General features: G+C 42.1%; 2 protein-coding genes across 2 annotated transcripts; both read left to right on the forward strand.

Moving 5' to 3' along the window:
* The first annotated feature begins 439 nt into the window (after positions 1–439).
* On the forward strand, positions 440–20,589 carry LOC141008440 (FYVE, RhoGEF and PH domain-containing protein 6-like). The gene is made up of 21 exons (XM_073480806.1): positions 440–659; positions 2,515–4,588; positions 8,660–8,771; positions 9,953–10,020; positions 10,116–10,146; positions 13,212–13,363; positions 14,486–14,642; positions 15,043–15,130; positions 15,821–15,871; positions 15,960–16,018; positions 16,108–16,179; positions 16,488–16,556; positions 16,714–16,797; positions 17,035–17,114; positions 17,209–17,311; positions 17,398–17,541; positions 17,628–17,730; positions 17,816–17,910; positions 18,003–18,131; positions 18,216–18,364; positions 19,042–20,589. Exons 1-21 carry the CDS (start codon positions 650–652, stop codon positions 19,082–19,084), a joined length of 3,873 nt encoding a protein of 1,290 aa, XP_073336907.1. The 5' UTR covers positions 440–649; the 3' UTR covers positions 19,085–20,589.
* A 1,131-nt stretch (positions 20,590–21,720) lies between these two features.
* On the forward strand, positions 21,721–24,290 carry ndufa12 (NADH:ubiquinone oxidoreductase subunit A12). The gene is made up of 4 exons (XM_073480622.1): positions 21,721–21,837; positions 23,128–23,213; positions 23,392–23,479; positions 24,032–24,290. The coding sequence occupies exons 1-4, from the start codon at positions 21,749–21,751 to the stop codon at positions 24,210–24,212; spliced, it is 444 nt and encodes a 147-aa protein (XP_073336723.1). The 5' UTR covers positions 21,721–21,748; the 3' UTR covers positions 24,213–24,290.
* Positions 24,291–25,038: the final 748 nt, after the last annotated feature.

Below are 25,038 nucleotides of genomic sequence, written 5' to 3' on the forward strand. Positions count from 1 at the left end.
CATGATCCTCGTCTTTCAAACCGCGAACAAGAAGCGAAGCGCTCGTGCCCACTGGTAAGAAGAGCGCCTCGTGTGGGCGCGTGAGGCAGCGGCCCAACCGTTTGGAACGCCTGGCAAAGGAAAAGGAGGGTGAAGTTAGCGCGTGACATCCGGTTTAAAGCCGGAAATGGCCTTCAAAATAAAAACTACACATTTTCAAACAAATTGACGTGAAAGGAAAACAACTCAAAACAGCTGTGATGACATTTTTAATTTGCTTTAAATGTGCATTTGAACACGATCGCGCGCTCGCTTCTGTGCTTTTGCGTCACATTCAAACAACGAAAACGGATCTCCTTCGACAAGCGATTTATTTTCAAGCGCTCAACCGGACGCGCGTCGTTTCGTCGCGTCGCGCTTGACGCCGTTGGGAAAAGCACCGTGGCTGAAACTGAAAACTTTGGGGGAAAAATGGAAAAAGTAGCAGGCGTGAGGAGTTTATCCGCGCATCCGCTGGCGAGATAAGAAAACAACAGCGATGGGTCTTCACGTTTCCTCGCCGCGGCGGTCTCCGAACTGACGATGGTGTCGAAGGAAGGGAAAACGCGGATTTTCTCGCAATTCCATTGAAAGTGTATTTACTCATGGAGAAAGGAGCCAGTCGGGAGTCATGAGCACAGGTTTGTTTCGTGGGGGAGCTAACTTTACTTAGCAAAAAAGAAAAAATCCTGCTGTGCAAGCTGTCCTTTTTGTGTGTTCAGATTAAAAACCCAACACAAAATAACCTCTTGAGTTTATTCGCAGAAGTTTGAAAACACTTTTTTGAATTTGAAACGTTATAACGGACGGTAGCATCCACTCTATTTTTACCTCAGCTAATTACAGTTTTTCTTAATAACAGCTTTCAAAGATGTATAAAAGTAGGACACAGGCTTCAATTTGAGTTGCTTTCTAAATACGCCATCATAACTCGTAATCAAAAATGTCTCTTTCCGTTTTGATATTACAGCTACTGTTGCAGCTGGAGGGGGTTAAATCCTTTGTCTTAAAACATCTGTCCTGCTGTTGATGCAACACGTCGGACTCGATACTAAAGCTGCAGACTTAACATCTCGTATAAAGCTGCTAACATTAGCTCGTATAAAGAGTGATGTACTTGTGTCACCAAACTGGATCAGTGCCATTAAGTTTTTATGATTGTTCTTTCCACGACATGAGCGGTTTGGGTCCAGATACCTGGCGCTGCCTACTACAGCGAAAACATAAGGCCAGAGTCCGTTCAAAAAACCTGTCATTTTAACGCCGCTTCGGTTATAAGTAGGGTTAAGTCTCCGAAGACATGGTTTATTAACTTTAATGCCATCATTAGCATGTACTGGCAAATTCGGCTCACAGATAAAAGCCCAAGTTAAGAGTTCGGCAAAGTTTTGGATTGGTTCTCCCTGCTCATCACCGCCATCCATGGTGGATTTTGATATAAATTTGGGAGAACAAGCTCTTAAAGTTGAAGTGTGTGTGCCGAATTAAAAAGCGACTCTGAGTGATTAGTAGTAAGCGTTTATTACGGTCCCATCACGTAGATATTATTGATTGTGAGGTCAATGACTTTTAACGTGGTGGTTTTTGAACTGAGTTCGGCGAGTGTGCAGCGTGTATGGGGAGGCAGAGCGGTTTCTGGTCGTTGGCCTTTTCGGAAACATCCGCTCGATGACTCCACTTCTCGTGGTGTCGGCCAGCCAGGAGTTTCAGCCAGTAGAGCGGAAAATATGGCCTACAATCTCAATTCACAGCTTTTTATTAGTGTAGAGAGTCTGTTTTTTTATTTAAACTTTATTTAACAAGGTTAATCCCAGTGAGATTCCCCCATAAACTTCAAATATTACACTAGTATTAGTATTTATTATTGTAAGTAGTTCTGACAACAAAACATAGTAAAAACACGCAATAAAGAGTAATTTATACCATGACTTCTAGAAATATAAGAACAGAAAGTGTTAGAAGTGTACAGTTGAGCAGGCAGAGAGAAAATATGTTGTCAGTAGGAGGACGCAAGAGAAATATACTCATTATGTCTGTGAAATTTGGTCGCGACCGATTTAATTTAGACAAGACATACAGGCATTCCAAGCTCTCTCAACAACAGGAAGGAGAAATTCAATTTTGAATCTGAATTAAATAATCCATTTTACTTTGCATCTGTGCCACAAGTGAGATGTAAACACATCACTGTTCATTCAGGAGATAACTTGATGATAAATCCAAACCAGATGTGACAGATGTGAGTTTCATAATTGTTCTTTTTTTAGATATAGATCCTAATTTCGATCCCTGAATTAATTTTACGCATCACTCCGACCCTCACTTCTCCCCCTCTGACCCTGAGACTGACCTCTTGACCCTGGATTTAGCCACAGCTTGCAGCTGTCGATGCTTATATTAAAGGAGGGGCTGGTGAAGCATGCTTTGTGCTGGTGTTGCGTGATTCATTTGAAGTGTGAGTAAATCATTTTTCTCCTCCCTCTTCTTTACATCCAGGTGTGAAGAAGCCTCCATTAGCTCCCAAACCTAAACTCCCTTCAACCACCAAACCCTCTCCCCCACCCATCGCCCCCAAACCAGGTCTCCTCACCCAGTCTACGGTTGTCTCCCAACCTTCCCCTGCTACTCTCAAGAGGGCAAAACCGGCTGTTGCCCCCAAACCATGCATTCGCAAATCCACAGCCTCGTCCCCCCCTGTTTCTCCCCTGCCTCCCAAACCCAGGGAATCCCTTATCCTATCTCAGGAACAGGAGGAGGCTTTAGGCGACAGCCTCTCACTTCTGAACTCCAAAAATGGGATTTTATCAGAGACTAACAAACGTGAGTCGGATTACATCATTCACACCTGCTCCTGTGGGCTCGAGGACTCTTCCCAGTGCCAGCATCTGGAAAATGGAAGTACAACTGAGTATGAGAGCGGTTTGCACAAAGAGGTGTTGCAGAATGGGATTTCTACAGAAGGATTCACAGGGTCGAGGGCGCATGAGAAAGCAGAACACAGGGAGGAGGGAGTGGCTGTGGAGAAGGGTGAGGGTGGAGGGGTGAGCAGAAGGCCCAGGGATAAGCCTCAAAGACAGAGACACCTGGATAAGGTCTTAGTAAACAAAGAGGACCAGAATGGGAAAGCTTCTGAGACTGTAAAACATCAAGCCATTGCTTTTTCTGAGCCTGATGTTCAAAAAGTGGATGTACAGACTGTGGCCCAAAACACAGATTTAACAGACTCTAAGTCAGCCTGTGATGTTGCAGGCAGCATCATTTTCTCTTCAAGCATCGCTCCCCATGAGTCCCCTCCTGAACTCCTTCATGTAGAACGCAGTGAACCCATCAGCAAAGCATTTCCTACCAGGTTACACCCTGATTCACAGGTCCCTGCTGCCCCCAGTAAGCCTCTCCCGGTCCCTCACCCACGTAAACTTAAAAAGCCGGCCCTGGTGAGGCAGGATGGTGTGGAGGGCAGTGCCCAGGATCAGGTGGTGGCGGTGGAGGAACAAAAACTGGGGCTTGAGGTGGGAGAGGCTGAAGGGAAACTGAGTCTAGCTGGTCTGTCTCTCAGTTCAGAGAGCGAGGAGCTCAAACAGGACACATGTCAGGATACTTTACCCCAGAAAGACTCAGGTTTAGGAGAGGATGAGATCGACGCTCCTGTCCCCCCTCCTCGACAGACCTCCCTCTCACCTCGCCTTCACAGATCGGTCCCTTCTCTGAACAAAAACGCCTCCCACTCCTTGGTCATGCTGTCGCAATCTGACTCAACGAGCCACAAAAAAGAGGACGAGTACCACCGGGTGGAGGAGGATGAGGAGGACGGGTATGGCGACTTTGAGCGCTACCCGATCACTCACAGCCTCCCCAAGCAGATCAAACTGGGCTGTCACCCTCCTCTGGCCAACGCGAGAAAAGCCTTTTCCGCCGAGGATCAGCAGTCGCCGAGGGCACCACCCAGAAAACCTCAGAGACACAGTCTGCCAGCACCCCCTCCGCCCTCCTTCTGCCCTCCTGCACCTCCACATGCTAACACCCCGATGAGGGAGCTGCCTGCTCCTCCCCAGGAGAAAACAGCTTGGCGTTTCACCCGACCCTGTGTGACCTTCTTCAGCCGACAGATGCCCACCAGGAGCAGCGTGCCGCCAAAGGGCCGAGCTCCAGCTCTGGGGGCCAAGCAGAGGGCGCAGTCCTTCTCTGCAGCTGACCTGGCAACCCGGGCCGACTCTCAAAAGAGGAGCCTCTCCTTCCGGAAGCTGCTGGAGCTCAGGCTGTCGGTCAAGATGCTGCCAAAGCTGCTGGCCAAGGGAGGCCAGTCTCTGGACTGTACCAGCACGGAGTCAATACGGGGGGACAAGAGCCTGGAGCGGCCCAAGAGCTGCATAGGGGAGGCTGATTTTCGTGGAGACGGAGAGGAGTCAGTGGAGTATGAGAACGTTCCACTATATGAGGAGATCCCCGAGTACATGAACCTGCCATTTCACAGTGCGAGGGTGGGCTGGCCACACGACTCCGACGCAGATGATTCAGACATCTATGAGGTGCAGGATCCCTATCACAGATACCAGGACCATGAGTACGAGAGGTACGGTGATTCACATGTTTAGAAGTTTGTTTAACTGAAGATTCTGTTTATTATTGATCCATGTGTTTATTTTTATTATGTGTGTGTCATTTTATGACATAATGAAGGAGATTACAGTTCTCTACTCACACAGTGTAGTGTGATGTTTGTCTAATTGATCAGTGAGTTAAAACCCTAACCCTGATGATTTATTTTTTATCGAACAGCTAATAGATAAATTAATTGGATAGATGATCTCTAAAGTGATCCAGCAGTAACAGGTGTCGTATCTAAAACTTATGTCCAGTCTCAATCAGAACAATCTCAGTATGATAAAAAGGCTGAAAACATGTCTGTTTAACAGCAATTATCAAAGAAATTTCCCAGAGTAGTCGAAGAAAGGCGACATTTTCATACAACAAACAATGGCTGCTTGTGTGTGTGTGAGGAAAAAGAAAGTGGAAGTAGGCACGAGGTCCAGACCTGCTGTACGGCACTTAACCCCTGCTGCTAACCTGTAATTTCAGCCGACCTGTAGCTTCAGTGTGGGAACCGCTGTGTGCGACAGGTTGCACAGGTGACATTAGTGGTTTGTATCTACAAGAGTGTGAAAGTCAGCCTTTGAGCCAGTGGCAGTGAATTTGAATAGAGCATTGATGTGCAGCAGGTCGGCCTGTTTTCCTGTGGGTTATTTTCAGTGGCCAGGGCAGGAAATGTCTGAGAATCGCAGAAACGCCACACAGCTCTCTAGAACAGGGAAAATAAACCTCCAACAACCACCAGCCTCCTCCTCCTGAGGCTGCCCGCCCTCGCACTCTGTTTAGCCTCTTCTTAACCTCATCACTCCATTTTTCTCCCCTGTGAGAAGATCTGAAGTGAGTTTTGTTCTCATCCTGGTAAAAGCACAAATCTTTTCACATCACACCTATGGAAAAGTAGCAGGTTGCGGAGAACTATGCATGACAGGAGAAGTGAGCTAAGTGAAATATTTAAGGTAAACTTAAAATATTTAAGTTGGAGATAAAGGTGACATTGAACAGAAGAGGCATAAATTACAATATTTAAAAAAAATTAGACATGATTTATCGTGGGAGCAACAACAATCACATCAGGACACCTCCAGCAATAAACCGGTTTCTAACGTGCTGTTTCATGACATTCATGACATCCAGTTAAGCGTTTCTTGCCTAAAGACATGGAGCAGCTGTTCACCAAAGTTTATGGAAATGTGTCTTAATATTTTAAAGAAATATTTCTTGATATTTTCTCCCAGATATTTCCAATACCAGTCAAACTATTTGACAAATGAATCACCTGTGTAGTGAAGATAAAACGTCACAGGTGGTTTTAAATTAGCTGCAACTTATGATTGTCACTTACTTTTACTCTTAAGTGTTTTTACAAAATGTGAACAAATGTGAAGAAATTTCTAGTTATTTCCATTTAAAATGGCATTAATTGATTATTTTCTTGGCCACTTGGGGGCAGCAGAACAAACTTTAAACACAACATTTGACATATCACCTTTTTAAGTTGCTTTTTTACAAATCCAGCAGACACATAGCAACATAAGCATTAATTTAGAGTCGTGTTTCTGGCCACCTGATGAAAATGTCTTATATTGACTCTACTTATAGCTCTGTTTTGTTCTCCACCAACTCCTGAGAGAAATCTCTGTCTCTTTAGAGGCTAAATGCTGTTGTACCTTCACTCGCTTGTCACTAACTTTCTCTACTTGCCACTAAGAGCTAGGCATGTAGCGTTCAGTGGGTTTATCATCGCAGCTCTACTGAAAACAGCTGCCTTCGTCTTCTACAAAACGACACTGATGAGAATAGTGAGATCGAACCAAAACGTGAAGGTACAAACTTTAACCGAAAACCAAAACATTGAGCTGAAAGGTGCTAAAGCGCTGAGTAGAACTGGTGAGTCGAATGATGATCCTGTTCACATTACGTATAATCATTTGCTCCATAGTTGACATAAAAATATCGATGAGGGCAGCTTTAAGAAACTAAAACCTTTGCCCGGTACGTTACCCACGTTGGTTGTCAGTATTGAGTAATCACTTCAGCACTGTTTTCCAGTAATAAGTGTTAATAAAACAGTTCATGGACACCGCCAGCAAATTTCACTCTGTCACCAGGTCACATTCATGCTATTAAGATCCCATTGAGTTAATCCGTTCTTGATGGTCGGCCGAGACTGTTCCCATGATAGATGGCATGTTCCCTCTGTCGGACTGTGGCACTACTGTGTCCTACTTGCGATGAAATCGAGGCTACGTTAGGCGACGACGAGGTACGCCGGAGTGAAATCAGACGCTAAAACAATTAAGATGTACCCTGCTTCTTAATGCTGTCTGGTATGCAGAGTGGTTGGCAGAGTGTTTGTGTGTTTTGAGAGGAAGAAGAGGGAGCGAGTGAATCTGTAGTGTTTCCCAGGCATCTGAGCCTGTTAAGTTTATGTAAGTAGCCTCAGGCTGTAAACAAGTGGCGCTCTGTGCCTGACCCAGTGTGTTGGAATTCTCCACTATAGAGAAAGAAGCTGAGGAAGAGGGAGTGTGGATTTCGATTTAGGTAAAAGAAACTGTCAGGAGGCTCTTAAGAAAAACAAGGAAGTGGAGAGAGTGGGCTATTGCTGATGAGAGTGAAAGGAAATGTGAGAATTTTTGGAGTCCCACAGTCTTTCCTATCTCATGTTTATTCTGAGCCATCACCCCTTTCTGCAAAGGTACAACATCTACAGGCCTCTGAACAGAAAGTTGGGCAGGAAAGGACTGAAGAGGCAAAATCAAAACACATTAAATCCTCCTCTTCTGCCGTCTCACTTCATAAATCTTTGATATCAGACAGCCTAAATCTACAGAACAGACGATGAGGGATAGATGAAGACATAAGTGACACACAGACGCATGTTGCTGCTTGTACTAACCTGGCAGACAACACTAGTAGCTGGCAGAGCTGAGCCGACGTGTTGTCTTGTTGCCAACAGCTGGATTGAAGACGCAGCAGAAAACAGAAATACAAGTTTTAATCTCTTTGGCAGGAAAAGTTTTGGAGATGGAGACCAGAAATCAATACTGTATATCATGATCAGGCAGTTGTACACAGAGCCTTGCCAGCTGTTTTTTTTAATAGATACCAAAAAGTTTTGAGTTGTTGAAAAGATGAGAGGTGGAAATCACAATTCACTTTGCTTATTCAAATCAAATCCTGTCACTTTTCTTCCTAAGCTAGATGGTTGCATGACAGTTCAAATGCACCTCAGTATTTACAGCATTAAGTGAACACATCACAGTTCAAGTGCTTTCACTACGTACAGCAGTAAGTGAAAGCATCACCGTTCAAAGGTACTTCAGTACGTACAAAAAGTAAGTTAATGCGTCACTGTTTCAAATGACAGTTTTATGATGTGACAAAGCAAAGGTTAGGATTTAGTTAAGTAAAGGCAAAGATAATGTGTACGACAGCAAGTGAACACGTCATCGTTCACCAGCTGTCATGTTCGATGTTAATGCAGACTGTCTTTAGCTCAGTTGTACTGCCGACCAAAGCCACTAAGTGATTAATTGCCTCACTGTTTCAACGCTAACAGTAATAACAGTAGCACAAATCAAATAAGATGTTTCTTTTTTTAGGGGTTATTTGATTATCTTTTTTCTGAGAGCATTTTTATCTCTCAAAGACTTTTTAAAATTCTTCCCAACCATTGTATCATTTTCTCAAGTAACGATGGTGAAATTATCCCGACTGGTCTGAATGTTGTCAGAGCGTAATCAGTATTTTCCATTGTAAAAGATCTCTGAATGAGTCTTATCCTGACTCATGTGTTTCTTATGAGTGTGTTCAATTATCAACTCTTGCACAAAAGCTACACATGACTGTTTTTAATCTCTGTTTATCCAGGGAGGGATTTTCTGAGCACACTCACGCTCCTCTCCAGCGCTGCTTTGCCTCTCATTCACACATTTTAACATTCCTTCTAAAGCGGAGCTAAATTCTGCTGCATGTACCATCTAATTTCTTGCTGACCGGCACTCCGTCACTGTTTGTTGTGTTAAATGTGTGGTGTCTGTGTTTTGGCGAGCAGCGGCTGGCCGATGCAGGACGTCCACTCTGAGGAGGAGGAGATCCACAGTTCAGATGAAGAGGACAACAGCTCCACCTCCAGCAAGGAGCACCTGGACGAAGCAGACCGACAGGTAATCACCTCCTTCTGAACTGTGATCGCAGTTCAGCCATTATACAGCAAAGACTATGAAGTTAATTGGGTATGTGTAAAAATGAAACTGAAGCGTTTTTCCAGCACAGGGTGACGAATAGTTTTTATGCTTGCTTAGCCCGATACCAAAACATTGGAAATTCATGTGGTTTCTATACTGACATAGCAGCAGAGGTTACTCATTCTAGCAAAGATCTGGTTAAACATCCTTGTTTTGATATTTTTTCTATCTTCAGCAGCTCTGTCCAGACACATTTTATAGAAATGAACAGAAAATGAAATGTTAGCTTTATTCTTACAAAACTGGCCAGTCATTTAAACAGAGAAGAAGTCGACTCTGCCTTATTTCACAAGTAAGAGCAAATAGCTAATCAGCTGTTGCTCAGATTTATCTTGCGACCCCTCTGTGGTTTCCCCTTCGTGTGGCTGCTTTTATTCACACTTTAGATACATGGAAATACACTTCAGAAGACTTTTCAGACATGATGCCAACATGTTAAAACTGGCATGACGTTTACAGATTACAGTGACGTCTCGTATCATGAACTGTGACTGCAGCCACTGGAGATTGTGCACACGTCCGCTGCCAACTGTGTTTGTTGTCTGTCACAGCTTTAGAAGAGGGTGTGTGTGCGTTGGGAGGGGGGATGGTGAGCAAACACAGATTCAAGAATAGCTCTCCCAATGACTGAAAGAGTTTTTTTTTTCCTCTCGTTCTTCGTCCAATGTGACCCTCTCTATGATACTGTCAGCGCCTGTGTCTGATGCCACTCAAAGCTCCGGGGTATCACAAACACAGGCTCCGACGGGACCAGTAGGACATTTCAGTCAAGCGGGGGGCCAAGGCCACTGTCCAAATTAAGTCATTGAAAGACCGCCCCATTACCATTCAACGACACACACCATCAGAGAGACCCAGGGAGAGGAGAGAGGGAGGGAGAAGGGAGAAGGGAGAAGGGAGAAGGGGAAGGTCGCTGCTCTACTTTCAGGCCTGATTGAGCCGTTGTTTTAAACTCAATCCTGATGGTTTTACCGAGTGAAAACGGGATCCTGTGATCATGGTGATTTGCAGTGAGCCTGTACGTGATCAGATTTAGTAAAGTCAGTCGCTGTTAGCTTCTCTGTCGCGTTGCTTTACTGTTTGTGTTTCTCTTCTTTCAGCAAGAGGACGAGATGAAGAGGAAGAAGGTGGTGCACATCGCCCAGGAGATAATGAGCTCCGAGAAAGTGTGAGTGCTTTTATATTACCCCTAAAGTGCTAAAAAGTGAACGAAATGTGCCGCATTTTATGGCTGTAACTAATGTATTTCTGCTCTTTCATCAGGTTTGTGGACGTCCTCAAGCTCCTTCACATAGTAAGTGTCTCGTTTATTACATTAAAGGAATATGTTGTTGACGAGGGAAGAAGAGTGCCTAGCATAATAAATAGTCCTGTATGGTGTGATTGTTTTGAATGGCGATCAAAGCTTTTTTTCACGGATGGACGCGAATTAATGAGGTCTCGGCCAGTGTTGCCTTTGCTCAAGTGCCCGTTCAGAGTTGAATAATGCAGTTGTTGCACAGCTGAGGCTTTTAAAGCTGCTGCGTCGGAGGATTTTGGTTTCCTGGGGGCAGCAGTGGGCAGGTAAATGCACGGCCACGAGTGGGCGGGCGGCGCTTTGATCAGTCACATTACGAAGATCACAGTCAGGCAAGAGAGTATGTGTTTTTGTGTGAGGAAATGAGAGCATAAAAGGAGACATTATTAGCTTATTTTCTGTTGAGGTTTGGTTTGGATCTGTTTAGGTGTTCTTGGTTTGTCTTCTGACTGGTGTCTGTCAGGTCTGTCTGGATGCTAAAATGTTTGTTTTCCCGCTTTAATTTCATTAAAATCTAGTTTAATGAGTGAGGTAAAACAGGCAACACCTTACTTGAACAGGAACAGGGTCAGTAAAACTTTTCCAATACTTTATATATCACTCATCTTGTAGTAAAAAACTGTTGTTCCTCCATACAGTTTATCTTCTTGACGATTGCTCTCTTGCTAGCAGCCAAGAGAGAATAAAGAGAGATTAATCCTGTGCCACACATTTATTTGTGTTTAATGTAGCAAAAGAGCAACTTCTCACTCACATATTTTCAATATTACTCTATTAGTGTTTTGCAAGTATGATAAAATTAAAGGACAAGCCCAGACTATATGAACAGCCGTTGCCATTGAGTCCTAAAAAAGAAAAGACTCACTACACTGAAAATATTTATTTTGTAGATATTGTTTTTTTTAGTGTGACCCTGAAAGGCTTTGTAGGAAAATCTGAATCACAATAATTTTACATATTTACCTTCATATCCAGACAGCACCGATTCATCATGGGTCGCTGTGGTGATGCGATGTTGGCGTCAGTCACAATGTACAATGCTGACACGTCTTTCCAACACACAAACATGAGAAATATAGATACATCATCTTCCCCTCCAAACAATCACGCTGTCAAGTCGCGGAGCAAACAGTTTATTCAAGCCTGACTGTCCACAGACTGTTGTTGTCTGTGTTGTCTTCATACAGCTCTGCTAGTAGCCACCCGGATGGACTTTGTCTCTCTGGCCAGAAATCCGATTTGAATCGCACTTTAAACCACCTCCACATGTGGTTTGGATCCGATTTGCAAAAATCACATGTCATGTGTTTTTTGGCAGTCCAGACTTCACTACAAACACTTTGTAGATGTAACAACTGATCTACTGATCGAGAAAATAATCAACACATTAATCGACAATGAAAATAATTAGCCCTAGCTGCAACATTTAAAAACTTTCTTTGATTTTTACGGCAGGGTTTCCCTACAGTTTATGCTCTGCGGAAAGATTTTGTTCCAAATAAATCTGCCAAAAATGCTTCAGTATTATTACCACCCATCATGCTGCATGCTTCTCTGTTTTGAATGAAGGCAAGACTAACAGGAACCATGTGACCGGGTGGTTGTAGACATGACATGAGCATGCTCAGGCCGGTCTTGTGACTTCTAATGTCACTATTTGTACATTTACGCTTTTATGCTGAGCTCTGTGTTCATGTGCTGCTGTTAAAAGTGATTTGATTGGGGCATTAAATTGAACCTACACCGCCATATTAACTCTTTGATGTGATCAAGTGGCCTCATGTGTTTCTTTTTATTCTTGACTACTTTTTTTGCGTGACTCAGCCTTTGTTTAAGTCCAGGGCAGACTCTGTGGTCGGTCCGTCCCGAGGGGAATCCCAGGTGAGAGGGTTCACTGAGGGCGGAGGGCCCACCTGTCTGTCAGCCTCAGACATGGCTTCAGTGAAACCTCCACAGGATTAGTAGAAAACGTCGTCCTGTGGCTGACGGGGGGGAGGGCGAGGCGTCGAGCTCTGTCCAAGAAAGGAGGTCAGATCGCATTCTTCCCTGTGTGCGGACGGCCCGGCCGCACAGCAGCTGCTTCCTCAGGCCACAGAGACAACCTCCAGACACACACATACCTCAGATAATCCCCTGTGTGTGTGTGTGTGTGTGTGTGTGTGTGTGTGTGTGTGTGTGTGTGTGTGTGTGTGTGTGTGTGTGTGTGCGTGTGTGCGTGCAGTATGTATTGCATGTGTCAGGTGGGTGCGTGGGTTGGTGACTGTGTGTGTTCATACTTGTGGCAAGTCATCCAAAGTGTTTACATTTTTTGTCCCCTTTTGAAGTGGTTTATTTGTAACCAAAGTTCATTCGTGTTTTGTGAATATTAAGTTTACCTGGAGGAGTGGAGAAGACTGGACGTGGATGTTTATTATCATTAAAATGTGACATGAATAAGTGGTGGTTGTGTAAGTAAGAGAAAATGCCCGACAATTGTTAGATGTGTTTGTTGATAAAGTGAAACGAGGAACAAGATAAACATTAATGTGGCCATGTTGAAAGATGACATCACCTCGGATTGCATCTATAAAAAAGATGTCACTGATGGGTGTGATATCCCGTCGGACTCTGCTTGTCACATAGAAGTTAATATTGTTGTGTGTGTGTGCGCATGTGTGTGTGTGAGAGAGAGAGAGAGAAAGAGAGAGAGAGAGAGACAACGAGAGAGAGACAACATGTTAACCAGGACTTTAGGATCCTGCGTGGCCTCCCTGCTTCCTTCCAGGTGGATGTGTGTGTTGGCACGCAGGACAAAGTCAAGAGTGCTGACTCTGCTCTGTGTGTGTGTGTGTGTGTGTGTGTGTGTGTGTGTGTGTGTGTGTGTGTGTGTGTGTGTGTGTGTGTGTGTGTGTGCTGTAGAATACATGCAGCAGTGTGTAGGAGGAGGCACTTTATGAGGTGTTCCTGTTAAGCTGCAATACAGTATGTTGTCATGTGTCACCCCACCCTGTACCCACACCCTCTGTGTGTGTGTGTGTGTGTGTGTGTTAAATAATGATATAATTCCCCCCGTGTCTCTTCAGGACTTTCGGGATGCTGTTGCCAAGGCAACACGTCAGAATGGGAAGCCGGTGGTGGATGAGAGGATCCTCAGTCAGATCCTGTACTACCTGCCCCAACTGTACCAGCTCAACAGGGACCTGCTGAGGGAGCTGGAGGAGAGGGTGGCACACTGGTAAACGCACACACATACCTGTTTTTTCATTGATGTAATTAATAATGTCAAAAAGTATTTATAGAGCACGGCTTTACTTCTGATCACGCTCTTAAGTTTTGGAGCTCCGGGGGATAAATCAGTGAGTTATGACGTGAACTTCCACTTGAATCCTATATTTAGCCTTTATTTGATTATTTCAGCATTAAAGTATGCCGAATTAGCTATTAGCAGTTCTTGTTCGCAGTGTGCCCATGGATGCACAGACAATTATCACTCGACTACTTTACTACTGAAAAACATTTAAAAATGTGAAGATTCTCAATGAAGTTCTGCAGTTATATGTTCTATGATTTCTAAGCAGATTAATGGACATATTTTTGTAATGGACACTGGAGATAATGAGATCTGTGCGTTCAGATTTGAAATCTTTAGTGCACACACCTTAAATATCTCCATGAGCTGTGTGTCATGGCCTCTGCTGCAGCTCCAACTGCAGTATTGTTGACAAGCAGCCAAACCACCGGCACCAAGTATAACAACTAACTCAGTAGTGTCTTTGCTCTCCCACGCACACCTCACAGTTTGACAACCCCTCATCTAAACCACTTGTAAGTTAGTTTAAACAAAGGTGAACGCTTAAGTCACCGTCCGAGCTGTCCGGTGTTTGGTTTTTGCAGAGCAGTTTCCTGGTTCAACATTGTCTGACTGTAATCACTGTCATTGTGCAGTTTTACAGTGCAATTAAAAAATGTAATGATCAGTTTCGGTAGAGTCACTGTTGTTTTTTTCCCTTCTAAATAAGCGTTTTTACTTACTTTGTGTTTACTGGATGTTTGTTTACAACCTCTGACATCATTTCAGTTCTCTGCTGAGGCTCTGTTGCACTGATCTTTAGCAATGTTACAGCATGTAGTCGAGTATGTGAGTGAAACATTGTCATACACACTGCAAAGAATATGGTTAAAAAAACTCCAAAAACTATGTAACTTTCCTTTAAAAGAAGTAATCTCACCGTAGTATGAATAACTGAACACTGCTCTCCAAATTAAATTGTTTTTGTGGCTATATTTCTATAACTATGATACTGAATGACTTGTTTTCGCTAACTGAAGGGAGCTGTTTGTGTCTGTGTGCTTACAGGAGCGATCACCAGAGACTGTCAGACATCTTTGTCCAGAAGGGTCCTTACCTGAAGATGTACTCCACCTACATCCGCCAGTTTGACAACAACGTGGCGCTGTTAGACGAGCAGTGCAGGAAAAACACCGCCTTCGCCGCTGTTGTCAAAGAGTTTGAGGTAAAGCTGGAAAAAGGGTTGTGTGTTTGTTTTTATTGAGTACTTTGTGTTTTCTTAAAGCGAAAGTCAGAATATCATCATTGATTCTTATTGTAATATTTGTTTATTAAGGCTCCAGTTAACAATTTCTTTCTTTTTTTGTTGATTAAAGTCTTTTCTTCTTCTTCGTTTTGTCCGTACTTCATTGGTAACCAGCACATTTTTATTTTCCCGGTATCTAAATTAATCTTGATTTAGAATTTTTGTGATTTACTGCCAAACAAATCTGCAGCTTCAATCCAGACTTGTTGCTTTCATTAACGGTCATAAAAACACTCTACCCCTGTATCTAAAGCAGCTGACTGGAAGCTTCACTGTCCGTGTGTGAAAACAACTTTTTGTTGTTTCTTTTTTATCTCAGATGAGTCCAAGATGTGCCAGCCTGGCTCTGAAACACTACCTGCTGAAACCAGTGCAGAGAATCCCTCAGTACCAGCTGCTGCTCACAGGTACAAACACCCTGTCACACAATCACTCCTGGTTCTGCTCTGTTCTACAGACCTCTGCAGTTTAAAGGTCCGGGGTTTATTGAATTATGGCGCTCTTTTATTGAACACACGTGAAGCAAACTTGGACTGAAGTCAGGTCCGTCTGTTCTGGCTCCAGTCAGGTTTTGGTACCATACTGACACCCAGTGGACAATCATAGAAACATGTTTGACGCAAGAGACAAATTCTGCAGAACAATTATTCAAATTAAACTATTATATTGATGTTTTTCTTTTTTCCTTTCACCAAATTATTTTTTTACATTTGAAAGAAGTAGTTACGACCCAAAAAGCAGAATAAATAAATGACTTAAACTTCCTATTAAGTTGATGTCCCCACACTGTTGCATGACAGGATAGAAAACAGGTTGTAACCATTTTGTTCTCTGTGTACAAAACATTCCTTGTACGCAAACCCTTGAATGAGTCCGCTCATCCGTCAAACTGCACTGAATCAAGCTTTTGTGGTAATCAGCAGTGTAGATCTATCCTGATGTTTGTCTCGCACGTTAAAACATAGCATTTAAAAGTTCTTCTGGGATCTTGAAAATATCCGTGGGTGGACGACCACTCCTTTTTTCTTTTTTTCTTTTTTACTCTTTGTTTTTGTCCTGCAGTTTCTATAAACTGAAACCTTTTTGCTCTTTTCCAGATTATCTTAAGAACCTCCCAGAAGACTCTGAGGATTATAAAGACACACAAGGTTAGACAAAAGACAACACACACCAGGACAATAATTTGTGCCTTACATAGAGAGAAACGCTGATATTTCCTCTTTGTTATCCATGCAGCTGCCCTCAGCATCGTGAAAGAAGTGGCCAACCATGCTAATGATATCATGAAACAAGGGGTAAGCCCTGATTCCATACCAAGCTTCATGTGTTGTCTTCTTTAGCCTCCCGTTTCTTCACGTTCCTCCTGTGATGTTGTGTTTTTCAGGATAACTTTCAGAAGCTGATGCACATTCAGTACAGTCTCAACGGTCACCATGAGATCGTTCAGCCGGGCAGGGTAAGTCAGGACGAACTCAACATCTCACCCAAACCACAGTTCATCTCACAGTTAGGTTTGTCACAGTGGGACAGTTTTCACAAAGGTGTAAATTCTCACAGAAGACTGCCGAAAAGTCTGGTGTTTCAGCACAATCGCTCATGTAAACCAAAAATCTTTTAATATATGAATCACCCTCTTCTTTGCTTTGTCTTGTTTCTTGGTTTTGGTTATTTTAAACTTCTTTAAAGTCATCAAAAGTTATTATTTAGTTACTTTAGATGTTGTAAAAGCAGCCCATTAAGACCAAACGTGTCCCATGTTTGCAGGTGTTTCTGAAGGAGGGCACGCTGATGAAGCTGTCCAGGAAAGTCATGCAGCCACGGATGTTCTTCCTGGTGAGCAATAAATGGATTCAGTCATCGTCTCTGATTAAATCCAGTTCATGTTATGCTTTTACTGGTCTTTCTTTTCAAAAAAAGAGCTTTATATGCCTACATTTTCTTGCGCCTCCCTAAATCTTTCTGAAGTTGTATTGTTCCTGTGTCTCTTCAGTTTAATGACGCTCTCATGTACACCACTCCGGTCCAGTCTGGCCAGTATAAACTCAACAGTGTCCTCTCTCTGGCTGGGATGAAGGTTAGAAACACCCTGAAAACACAACAGTCATTTTTTTTGTATTCTGTTATCAGATTGTGTTCTCATGTAAGATGTTCTTGCTCTGTTTTTGATTCCCAGTCCATAAATGTGTTGGTGTTGATCCACACTAGCACATGAAATATGGGCTTTAGTGAATTATTGATGCTGAGTTTGAGTGTACACGGTCTCTGGTGGTGATTTGTTTCTTTTTTTATGGATTTCTGCTCCGTTCTCCAGGTGAGTAAACCCAGCCAGGAGGCCTATCAGAACGAGCTGAACATCGAAAGCGTTGAGCGATCTTTCATCCTGTCAGCCAGGTCAGCACACAGCCTCCGATTTTTCACATCATGAGCTGCAAACAAATACCTGCTCCGTGTTTGCTCAGAGTTCTGATGTGTTTTGTGCTTGCAGCTCTGCTACAGAGAGAGATGAGTGGCTGGAGGCCATCGCAAAGGCCATCGATGACTACACAAAGAAGAAAATAACCTTCATATCAAGTCGGAGTCAGGAGGAGGTAAAACTTTAAATCTGTGCAGGTGTGTTTGAGTATAAAATCCTCCTGAATGCCTCCATGGTGACCCTCAGTCTCTCTCGAATCAGGCGGAGGGCGTTGTTGACAGCGGGGCCCCGTTAGGCTCAAAGGCTCCCATCTGGATCCCCGACCTGAGGGCCACCATGTGCATGATCTGCACCTGCGAGTTCACCCTTACCTGGAGGAGGCATCACTGTCGCGCCTGTGGAAAGGTCTGTACCACTCTGACTACCTCGACTCTAACAACGCATGATTTAATGAGCCCCCTTCTCACCACAGTTACATGTGTGTCTGATAGGTGGTGTGTCAGGCATGCTCTGCCAATAAGTACTACCTGGAGTATTTGAAGAACCAGCCAGCACGAGTGTGCGATCACTGCTTTGCCAAACTGCAGGAGAACAGTAAGTAAACGAGGATTGGACCATTACATTGGAGCATTAGTCCATTATTTACCAAAACAGCCAATTAATACATTTCTTGATTTAGGTGACCGCTGTGCCTCATCTTCAGTATCTCCCATCAAATCTGGAGCTTTCTCCTTCACCAGGAAACAGAAGAAAATTCCTGCTGCACTAAAAGAGGCAAGAAACTATTTGTCTGTTCAACTTTCTAATTTTTCGTGTCGTGAGTATATGAATTGACATATTACATTTTCCCATGATGGTTTTTCCAGGTTTCCGCCAACACAGAGAACTCCTCCATGAGCGGCTACTTAAACAGGTCAAAAGGCAACAAGAAGCAGTGGAAGAGGCTGTGGTTTGTCATTAAGAATAAAGTCCTGTACACCTACGCTGCCAGCGAGGTACCCATACTGTGTTTATTTTTTACTTTCTTAACTCTGTGAAGTGTTTGTACCCTTTGGCTGACTTGTTATTTCTCCCTGCAGGATGTTGCAGCGTTGGAGAGTCAGCCCTTGCTCGGGTTTTTCCTGAGGGAGGAGAAGAACGGGCCGGCTCAGAAGCTGCAGTTTAAGCTGTATCACAAAAACACGCTGTTCTACATCTTTAAAGCTGACGACATCCCCACCGCACAGAGGTATCCGAACTAAGACGATACCTTTAAGATTATAATCCTACAAGAGATTTCAGTCCTGGTTACTGTGGCAACAACAAGTGCAGTTTAACACTACAACAGACGCTCCTCGGGCAGCTGATGTATTTGAGTACAGTGCAGCCAAACAAACTCAAGCTGTTTGGAGAAAGAAAACCGTACCTGTGATCTGATTTAATGCTGCACACGGAGTAGAGAGCACAGAAAAATGTGTTACCTCGCAATATTGAAACTGACCCAGTTTCAATAAATGTAGAAAAGGGACTGTAGATGCCTTGAATGTTTGTGACTTTGAGGAAAATGTTTTTTATATTGACATAAATAGTTACGGGTCATTTAAAGTGCTTCAATTGATACATTTTGTGCAAGAATAAAAATTGTAGACATTAGTAGGCTGTCTGCATGTGTGTCTTTTTCAGTTTTCTCTCTTTTCAATTGTCTATAAAGTCTGCTAGTTCGCATTATAAAATTTCTGGGTGTTGTAGAGGGGATTAATCTCGATCAGTGTCTCAAACTATGACATTTTGGGTCCTTGATTTAAAGGAAATCGGGCCTGGAAAGTTCTTGAATTTGGTTTTTAAGTAGTTGTAGGAATGTTGAAAGTATTTCAACATGTTTGTCCCGTTGGTTTCAAGATTTCTCTTCTGTATTTTTGTCTCTAGATGGATCGAAGCCTTCCAAGAGGCGATGATTCTCGAACAGTAACTTGGTTTTTACCGCAGTGAAGTCACATCACAGCCCCGGAGCCAGTTGATGGACGACTTACGACCCCTGATTGATGTCAGGTCGAGGGTCACCAGCTCAGGAAGGACTCCGGACGGACTGTTGTCTTTGAACAGAAACCCACTGCAGAGCGCCACAGACTGGATGTGGAAAAACCAGACTGCTTTTCCCTCAAAGAACTGGATTCTGTTTCTCTAAACATATTTTCTACCAACAACATCTACTGATGCTGTTTGTCGCAGCTGTGGGTCAAAGGTCAAGTCCAGAAGCAAGTGTGTGGAAGTGAGACAGAACCAGGGATGTTTAAAGCCCTCGGAAATCCTTGGAAGTCTGGGAATTATTTTTAACTGCAAACGGATGAAGGAATTACTTCTGTGTGAAACAAGATAAACAAAACTGTGCGCCTTCATTCGAGCACGTTGACATTGGCAACAAGGCAAAATCTAAAGAAAGCTTTTAAAAACGTACACAAATTTCAATCATGGATGCAAAGTCTCACTGATGTGTGTTCAAGAGTTTAATGTTGTAACAAGGTGGGATTTTACTGTGAAAATCCAGCTTCTACAGAGAAACAGGAAGTTGATGTTCTGCTCTTTAGGTCAATCTCTCTGGTTAAGAGATTTTACTCCTGTATTTTTAAATTTAACATACAAAACATTTAAATCATGAGTTACAAACAGCATCCTGGAGAAAACTGGAACTATCATGGATATTGTAGATATTTTTCATACAGTTAAAATGTGTTTTTGCCTTTTTTAGCCACATTTAAATGGTTAACAGGTAAAACTGTGTATATGGACATGAGAGAGCAACATTGACCTTTTTTATATGGAAGCCAAGAGCTAATATTTATAAAATAGGAAGATTTATTGTTTGAAAAGCACAGGCTGCCACTTATTTTGGGAGTCAGGGTTTGTTAGGAAATATTTTTTTCCATTTAAATCATTTTTCTTTTAAATCTAAAAGAGAAACTTACAGAAAAGGAGATTTTTTTTAATGAGCAAATACTGTGGAAAGTACGCATGAACTATGTTTCTTTAGGAAATGCTCAGAAGGAAAAAAAACATTTGCAGAAATTGTGCCTTACATCTCCTGTTTTGAGATAAATTGCAATAATATAGGTGCTCTTCACTAAGTAAGGACAAATTTAAGCATGACTACTCACTTTCTAACCAGGGTACTCTGGGTTTATAGCTTTAAAAAACAGGTCTTGTTTCTTCTTGGTTAAGTTGCCATATGTTGCACTACCCCATTAGGGCAAATTAGTTGATTTCACTCGGTTAAAGAAACCCAAATCTTACTTTTAATACTGTCGTTATGGATCTTTGGCTGTAGATTTAGTCTAGGGAGGTAGAAATGTGCTGCAGCCTGGTATGAAAATACATTTCTTCATGATTGTACATTAACAGTGACCATCTAGAGTCTCCTATAAGCAATGAGTCTAAACTGTCAGGCAACAGTTTTTAATAAAATATCTATAAATATAACTCTCGTCTCTCTCTTGTATTCATTTCCTGTTTTGTGACTTCAAAGATAAAGCTGTGAGCTCTGGAGCGTCACAAACTGTCATTACTTAATTGCAGAGTGGAGACAGATGAACGTGGGAGTCGCTGGTTCAACCGTCCGTCTTATGTATCTGGTCTGGGTCTCCCTTTGAGCAGCGATCAAAGCGCCGGTCTGACAGATAAGGCATTTTTAATGAGCGGCTGAATTTTACTGTGGCTTCATGCTCTACTTCCCCTCCATCTCCCTGAGCTGTGGCCGTGTTAGATCCTCCCTACCGGGCAGTAAAGGGATGCAGCTCGTCAAGAGGCTGCTGTCCTTTAACTGAGAAGCACGAGTTCAACTCTGTGTCAGCAGACAGACTCTGCTGCTGAAGTGTCCTCGAGCAACCCGCCAAATGTTTCAGGGTTAATGCTGAATTTGCAGATTTACCCATTTGATTTTCCACTTTGAATACCACCTCTTTGTTCACATGTTTGTGTTTATTAGATGTTCTTTATGTTTTGTCTGTTTACTATGGAAGCCCATTTACCAGCATTTAAAGAAAAGCATTTTTTTGATGAAAACTAAGCTTGATAAAGAAATGAAATTCTGCTATAAAGACATAATGAGATAAAAAGTCAATATTATAGGATAAAAATAGTCCAAATTATGAGACAAGAAATCATATTGAGACTTTAAAAAGTCAAGATTGTAAGACAAAGTCATAGATATGGGTTAAAAAGTTATAAATATGAGATAGAAAGTCGTAAATATGAGATAAAAAGGTCAAAATTATCAGACAGAAAATCATAAATAGGGGATAAAACGTAAAAATTATGGGATAGAAAGTCATTATGAGATTAAAAAAGTCAACATTATAAGACAACGTCATAAATATGAGATATATGATAAGATAAAAAAGTCAAATTGTTTTTATTTTAGTGTAGAACATTAAATAAATATCATATACAAATGTAGAAAAATAAGGAAAAGACTAAACATCGTTTCTCGTTGTGATAGTATAAATTATTAAGTATTATTATTAGCGCATACATTTGTATTTACATGTGGAACTAATGCTAAACGTTCCTCCGCCGGTTGTTTGTACTCGGACCTGTTTTAACGCGGAACAGTCCGTCTCCGTAATTCTTCCGTCTCAAGATGGCGGAGTATGCGAACCTCGTCCGAAGGGCTTTGGGGCAAATAGGAGGTCACGGTGGAGTCCGAGGTTTACTCCTTCAGTTGTTCAGGTCAGTGTGATTAATAAAGTTTAAATGTACATACTGAACCTCTGTCGGTGACCGTGAAGGCGTCAGAAAGATGTGTGACCCGGGTTTTATGTTCCGAGTCCAGTTAGCATGTTGACAGCTAACTGAGACAATAAACGTTTAATGATGTCAAACCTGTGAAACGGCTGAACCAAACCAAACCCCGTTCAAAAATCTCTGTATTTAAGGAAGTGTTCAGCACCAGCTCTCCCGATTTAAACATGGTGAATGTCAGTGTTGGTAAAAGTACTCGTATCTATTCTGAGGTAAAAGAAGAAATATTCTCTGACAATGTAAAAGTACTGCATTCAAACTTTTAATAAGTAAAAGTATAAAAGAATTAACATAAACATACACCTGAACTACCAAAATAAAAGTACTCATCGTGCAGACTGGCCAGTTTCAGAATAAAGGTTATCATACATTGAATTATAAATATTGATGCATTTGGGTAATAATAAAACAATAATGCATCATATATGTATTCATTATATTTTATATTAATAATGTCAGTCTGTAAAGTTACAAGTAGATCCCGACCGATACTCAAATTTTGGGGCTGATGCCAAAATCAGTATGAGGAAGTATTAGATTCAGATTTGGATACATCCGCTGATGATGCACATTTTTTTGCAATGATCCCTCAAATGTGATTATCAAACACGTGACAAAAATATGTAACAAAGGCAGGATACATTACAGTCTAACTATACACTTTGTTGTCTAAAATTACTGTATACTGACGCTGTAAATCCACTTTGTATTTAAGAATTATAAATTGCCCAAAGCATCTTTCTCTATATTATAATTTCTTATTAAAAGCTTTCATACGGGCACATATAGGCTGATACTGATGTCTGTAATAGGCCAAAATTGGCCGGTAATATTGGCCGACTGGTGTATCGATCAGGCTCTAGTAACTACTAACTAAAATGATCAAATAAATATAGTGGATTAAAAATAAATGTACCTCTGAAAATGTAGTGAAACTGGAAAAATCTTACATTTAGTTACTTTCCAGCACTGCTGAAGGTCATCACTGATAACTTTGGCTGACAAGTTAAAGTCATCCACCACCGTTTACTAGAGCTGATGTCACTGGTTCGCACTGCGGTAGTACAGACCTGCTTAACTGAGTGTGTCTGCCTTTATTAATCAGGAGGACATGTTTTTGATTGATTGATTTAAAAGTCTGCTCCTCTGTCCTCAGTATATAAAAGTGGTCTATATGTCTGTCGGCAGTCAACCTGACTTTCATCATTTCATTGACAGGGTGAATGATGTGAAGGTAGGAACTCTGATCGGCGTGGATAAATATGGAAATAAATACTTTGAGGACAACAAAAACTACTTCTTTGGTGAGTTCTCAAATGTGCATGATTTCCTGAAGTTTCAGGAGGATTGTGCTCAGGATGTTCAGTTGTGTGTGCTGTTTTCTCGCTCTTCTTTATAAGCAGACAAACACTTCACCTGTGTCTGAGTGACACAAGTGTGATTTGGTAAATAAACTGTTGTCTCTGTCAAAAATGTGTCCAGGACGTCACCGCTGGGTGATCTACACCACAGAGATGAACGGAAAGAAAACCTTGTGGGAGGTGGACGGCAGCATGGTTCCAGCTGAATGGTACGACCTGCAGTGTCTTTATAGAAATAATACAAATATTTATAATACATGCAATGAACACTTGGAGCTGAAACTCTCGTTTAGATATACAGCATATGATAATATGGCTGCAGCTAATGATTATTTACATAATCGTTTGGTCTATAAAATGTCAGAAAATTGTGAAAAAGCACATTTTAATCTAAATGACATCTTCAGTTTGCTTATTTTGTCAAACCAACAGTCTAAAACCCCAAAACTCTTCATTTACTGTCATAAATGACAAAGAAAAGCAGCGAATCCTCACATTTATTAAGGTGGAACCAGCAAGTGTTTGAGATCTTTGCTTGGAAAATCACCTAAACAATGAATCTTTCGATCAACTAATTGTTGCAGCTCTTTATGATAAAATATTCCTGCATAAAAACTGAGGTTTAGGACTCTGCTGTACTCTCTTGGCAAGTAGATAAAAGAAATGGAAATGGAAATAGCTTGAAAAAAGCCAAAAATTACAGAAAAATTAATAAAAAACTGTTATTTATACCAGTTTCTTTCTTCTCTTCTACTTTTCAGGCATCGCTGGCTGCACTGTATGACGGACGACCCCCCCACCACACACCCACCTGAGCCCAAGAAGTTCCTGGCTGAGGTCCACCAGATCAACGTGAGCGGCAGCGCGCAGCAGTACGTGCCCTACTCCACCACCCGCAAGAAGATCCACGAGTGGGTTCCCCCCAAAGCCGGAGCTCAGTGAACTCTGACTGCATATTTGTAAATTATGGTCTCCCGCCGCTGTATCCACCGTGTCCTGAATAAAATCTCTATACTGACATTTATGATGCGTCAGTCCTTTAATGAAACTTGATATGTGTTGGTCTGAGCTTCAGTGTCTGACAGACGAGTCATTAGTTTCATGTTGTGCGCACAAACTTTGAGGGAAAATGATGCACAAGACCTCCAGAGTATTTCCAGTTGATGAAAAATGCTTTCAATGAAGAGCTGGAGCAACATACATAATTAATGTGAGGAAGTGTCAGACACATTCACTCATAATTTAACTCAGTTTACACAAGTGAACTCTTGAAGGATGTTGATTCAGGAACCCAGGGACATTTCACCATGTGGTGCCAACATCCACTGGATATCTATCCTGCTGCTGGATATCTACAAATGTCTTCTCTAATAAGCAGATTTCTTGTTTTCTTCATAAAATGTCACAAAATAGTAAAAAAAAATATCATTTTAATAACCCAGATCAAGTTTATGATGCTGGTAGTCATCTCTTAAAGTAACAACAGCTCACTCCTCAGTGTGTTTTTGTCGCCCTGTAATGATATTTCGTGCATATTTGTAAAGAATTTCATTAAAATGTCACATAGACAACCAATCTACAAGATGATGTGATCAAACATCAGCACCACACATCTGTACGCAGGTCTGACCGTGAAGACAGTCGTCAGAACAAGCAGCCGAGCCTGAGCCCGGTGTGGCAGTGAGCTCACAGCACTGTGTCTCTGCTGCCTGTTAATCACTGGAGGATTATGCTGAGCTGAGAGAAACTTGCAACCTGCAGCATTTCA

This window comes from Pagrus major, chromosome 14 (genome assembly GCF_040436345.1).
Source record: "Pagrus major chromosome 14, Pma_NU_1.0".
NCBI lineage: Eukaryota > Metazoa > Chordata > Actinopteri > Spariformes > Sparidae > Pagrus > Pagrus major.

Coding starts and splice junctions, on each gene's coding strand:
- LOC141008440 (XM_073480806.1), top strand. Junction 10,021..10,115: donor ATAATGAGCTCCGAGAAAGT/GTGAGTGCTTTT, acceptor CTCTTTCATCAG/GTTTGTGGACGTCCTCAAGC. Junction 17,312..17,397: donor CAAGTCGGAGTCAGGAGGAG/GTAAAACTTTAA, acceptor CTCTCGAATCAG/GCGGAGGGCGTTGTTGACAG.
- ndufa12 (XM_073480622.1), top strand. CDS start 21,749: ATGGCGGAGTATGCGAACCTCGTCCGAAGGGCTTTGGGGCAAATAGGA. Junction 21,838..23,127: donor TTACTCCTTCAGTTGTTCAG/GTCAGTGTGATT, acceptor TTTCATTGACAG/GGTGAATGATGTGAAGGTAG. Junction 23,214..23,391: donor CAACAAAAACTACTTCTTTG/GTGAGTTCTCAA, acceptor AAATGTGTCCAG/GACGTCACCGCTGGGTGATC.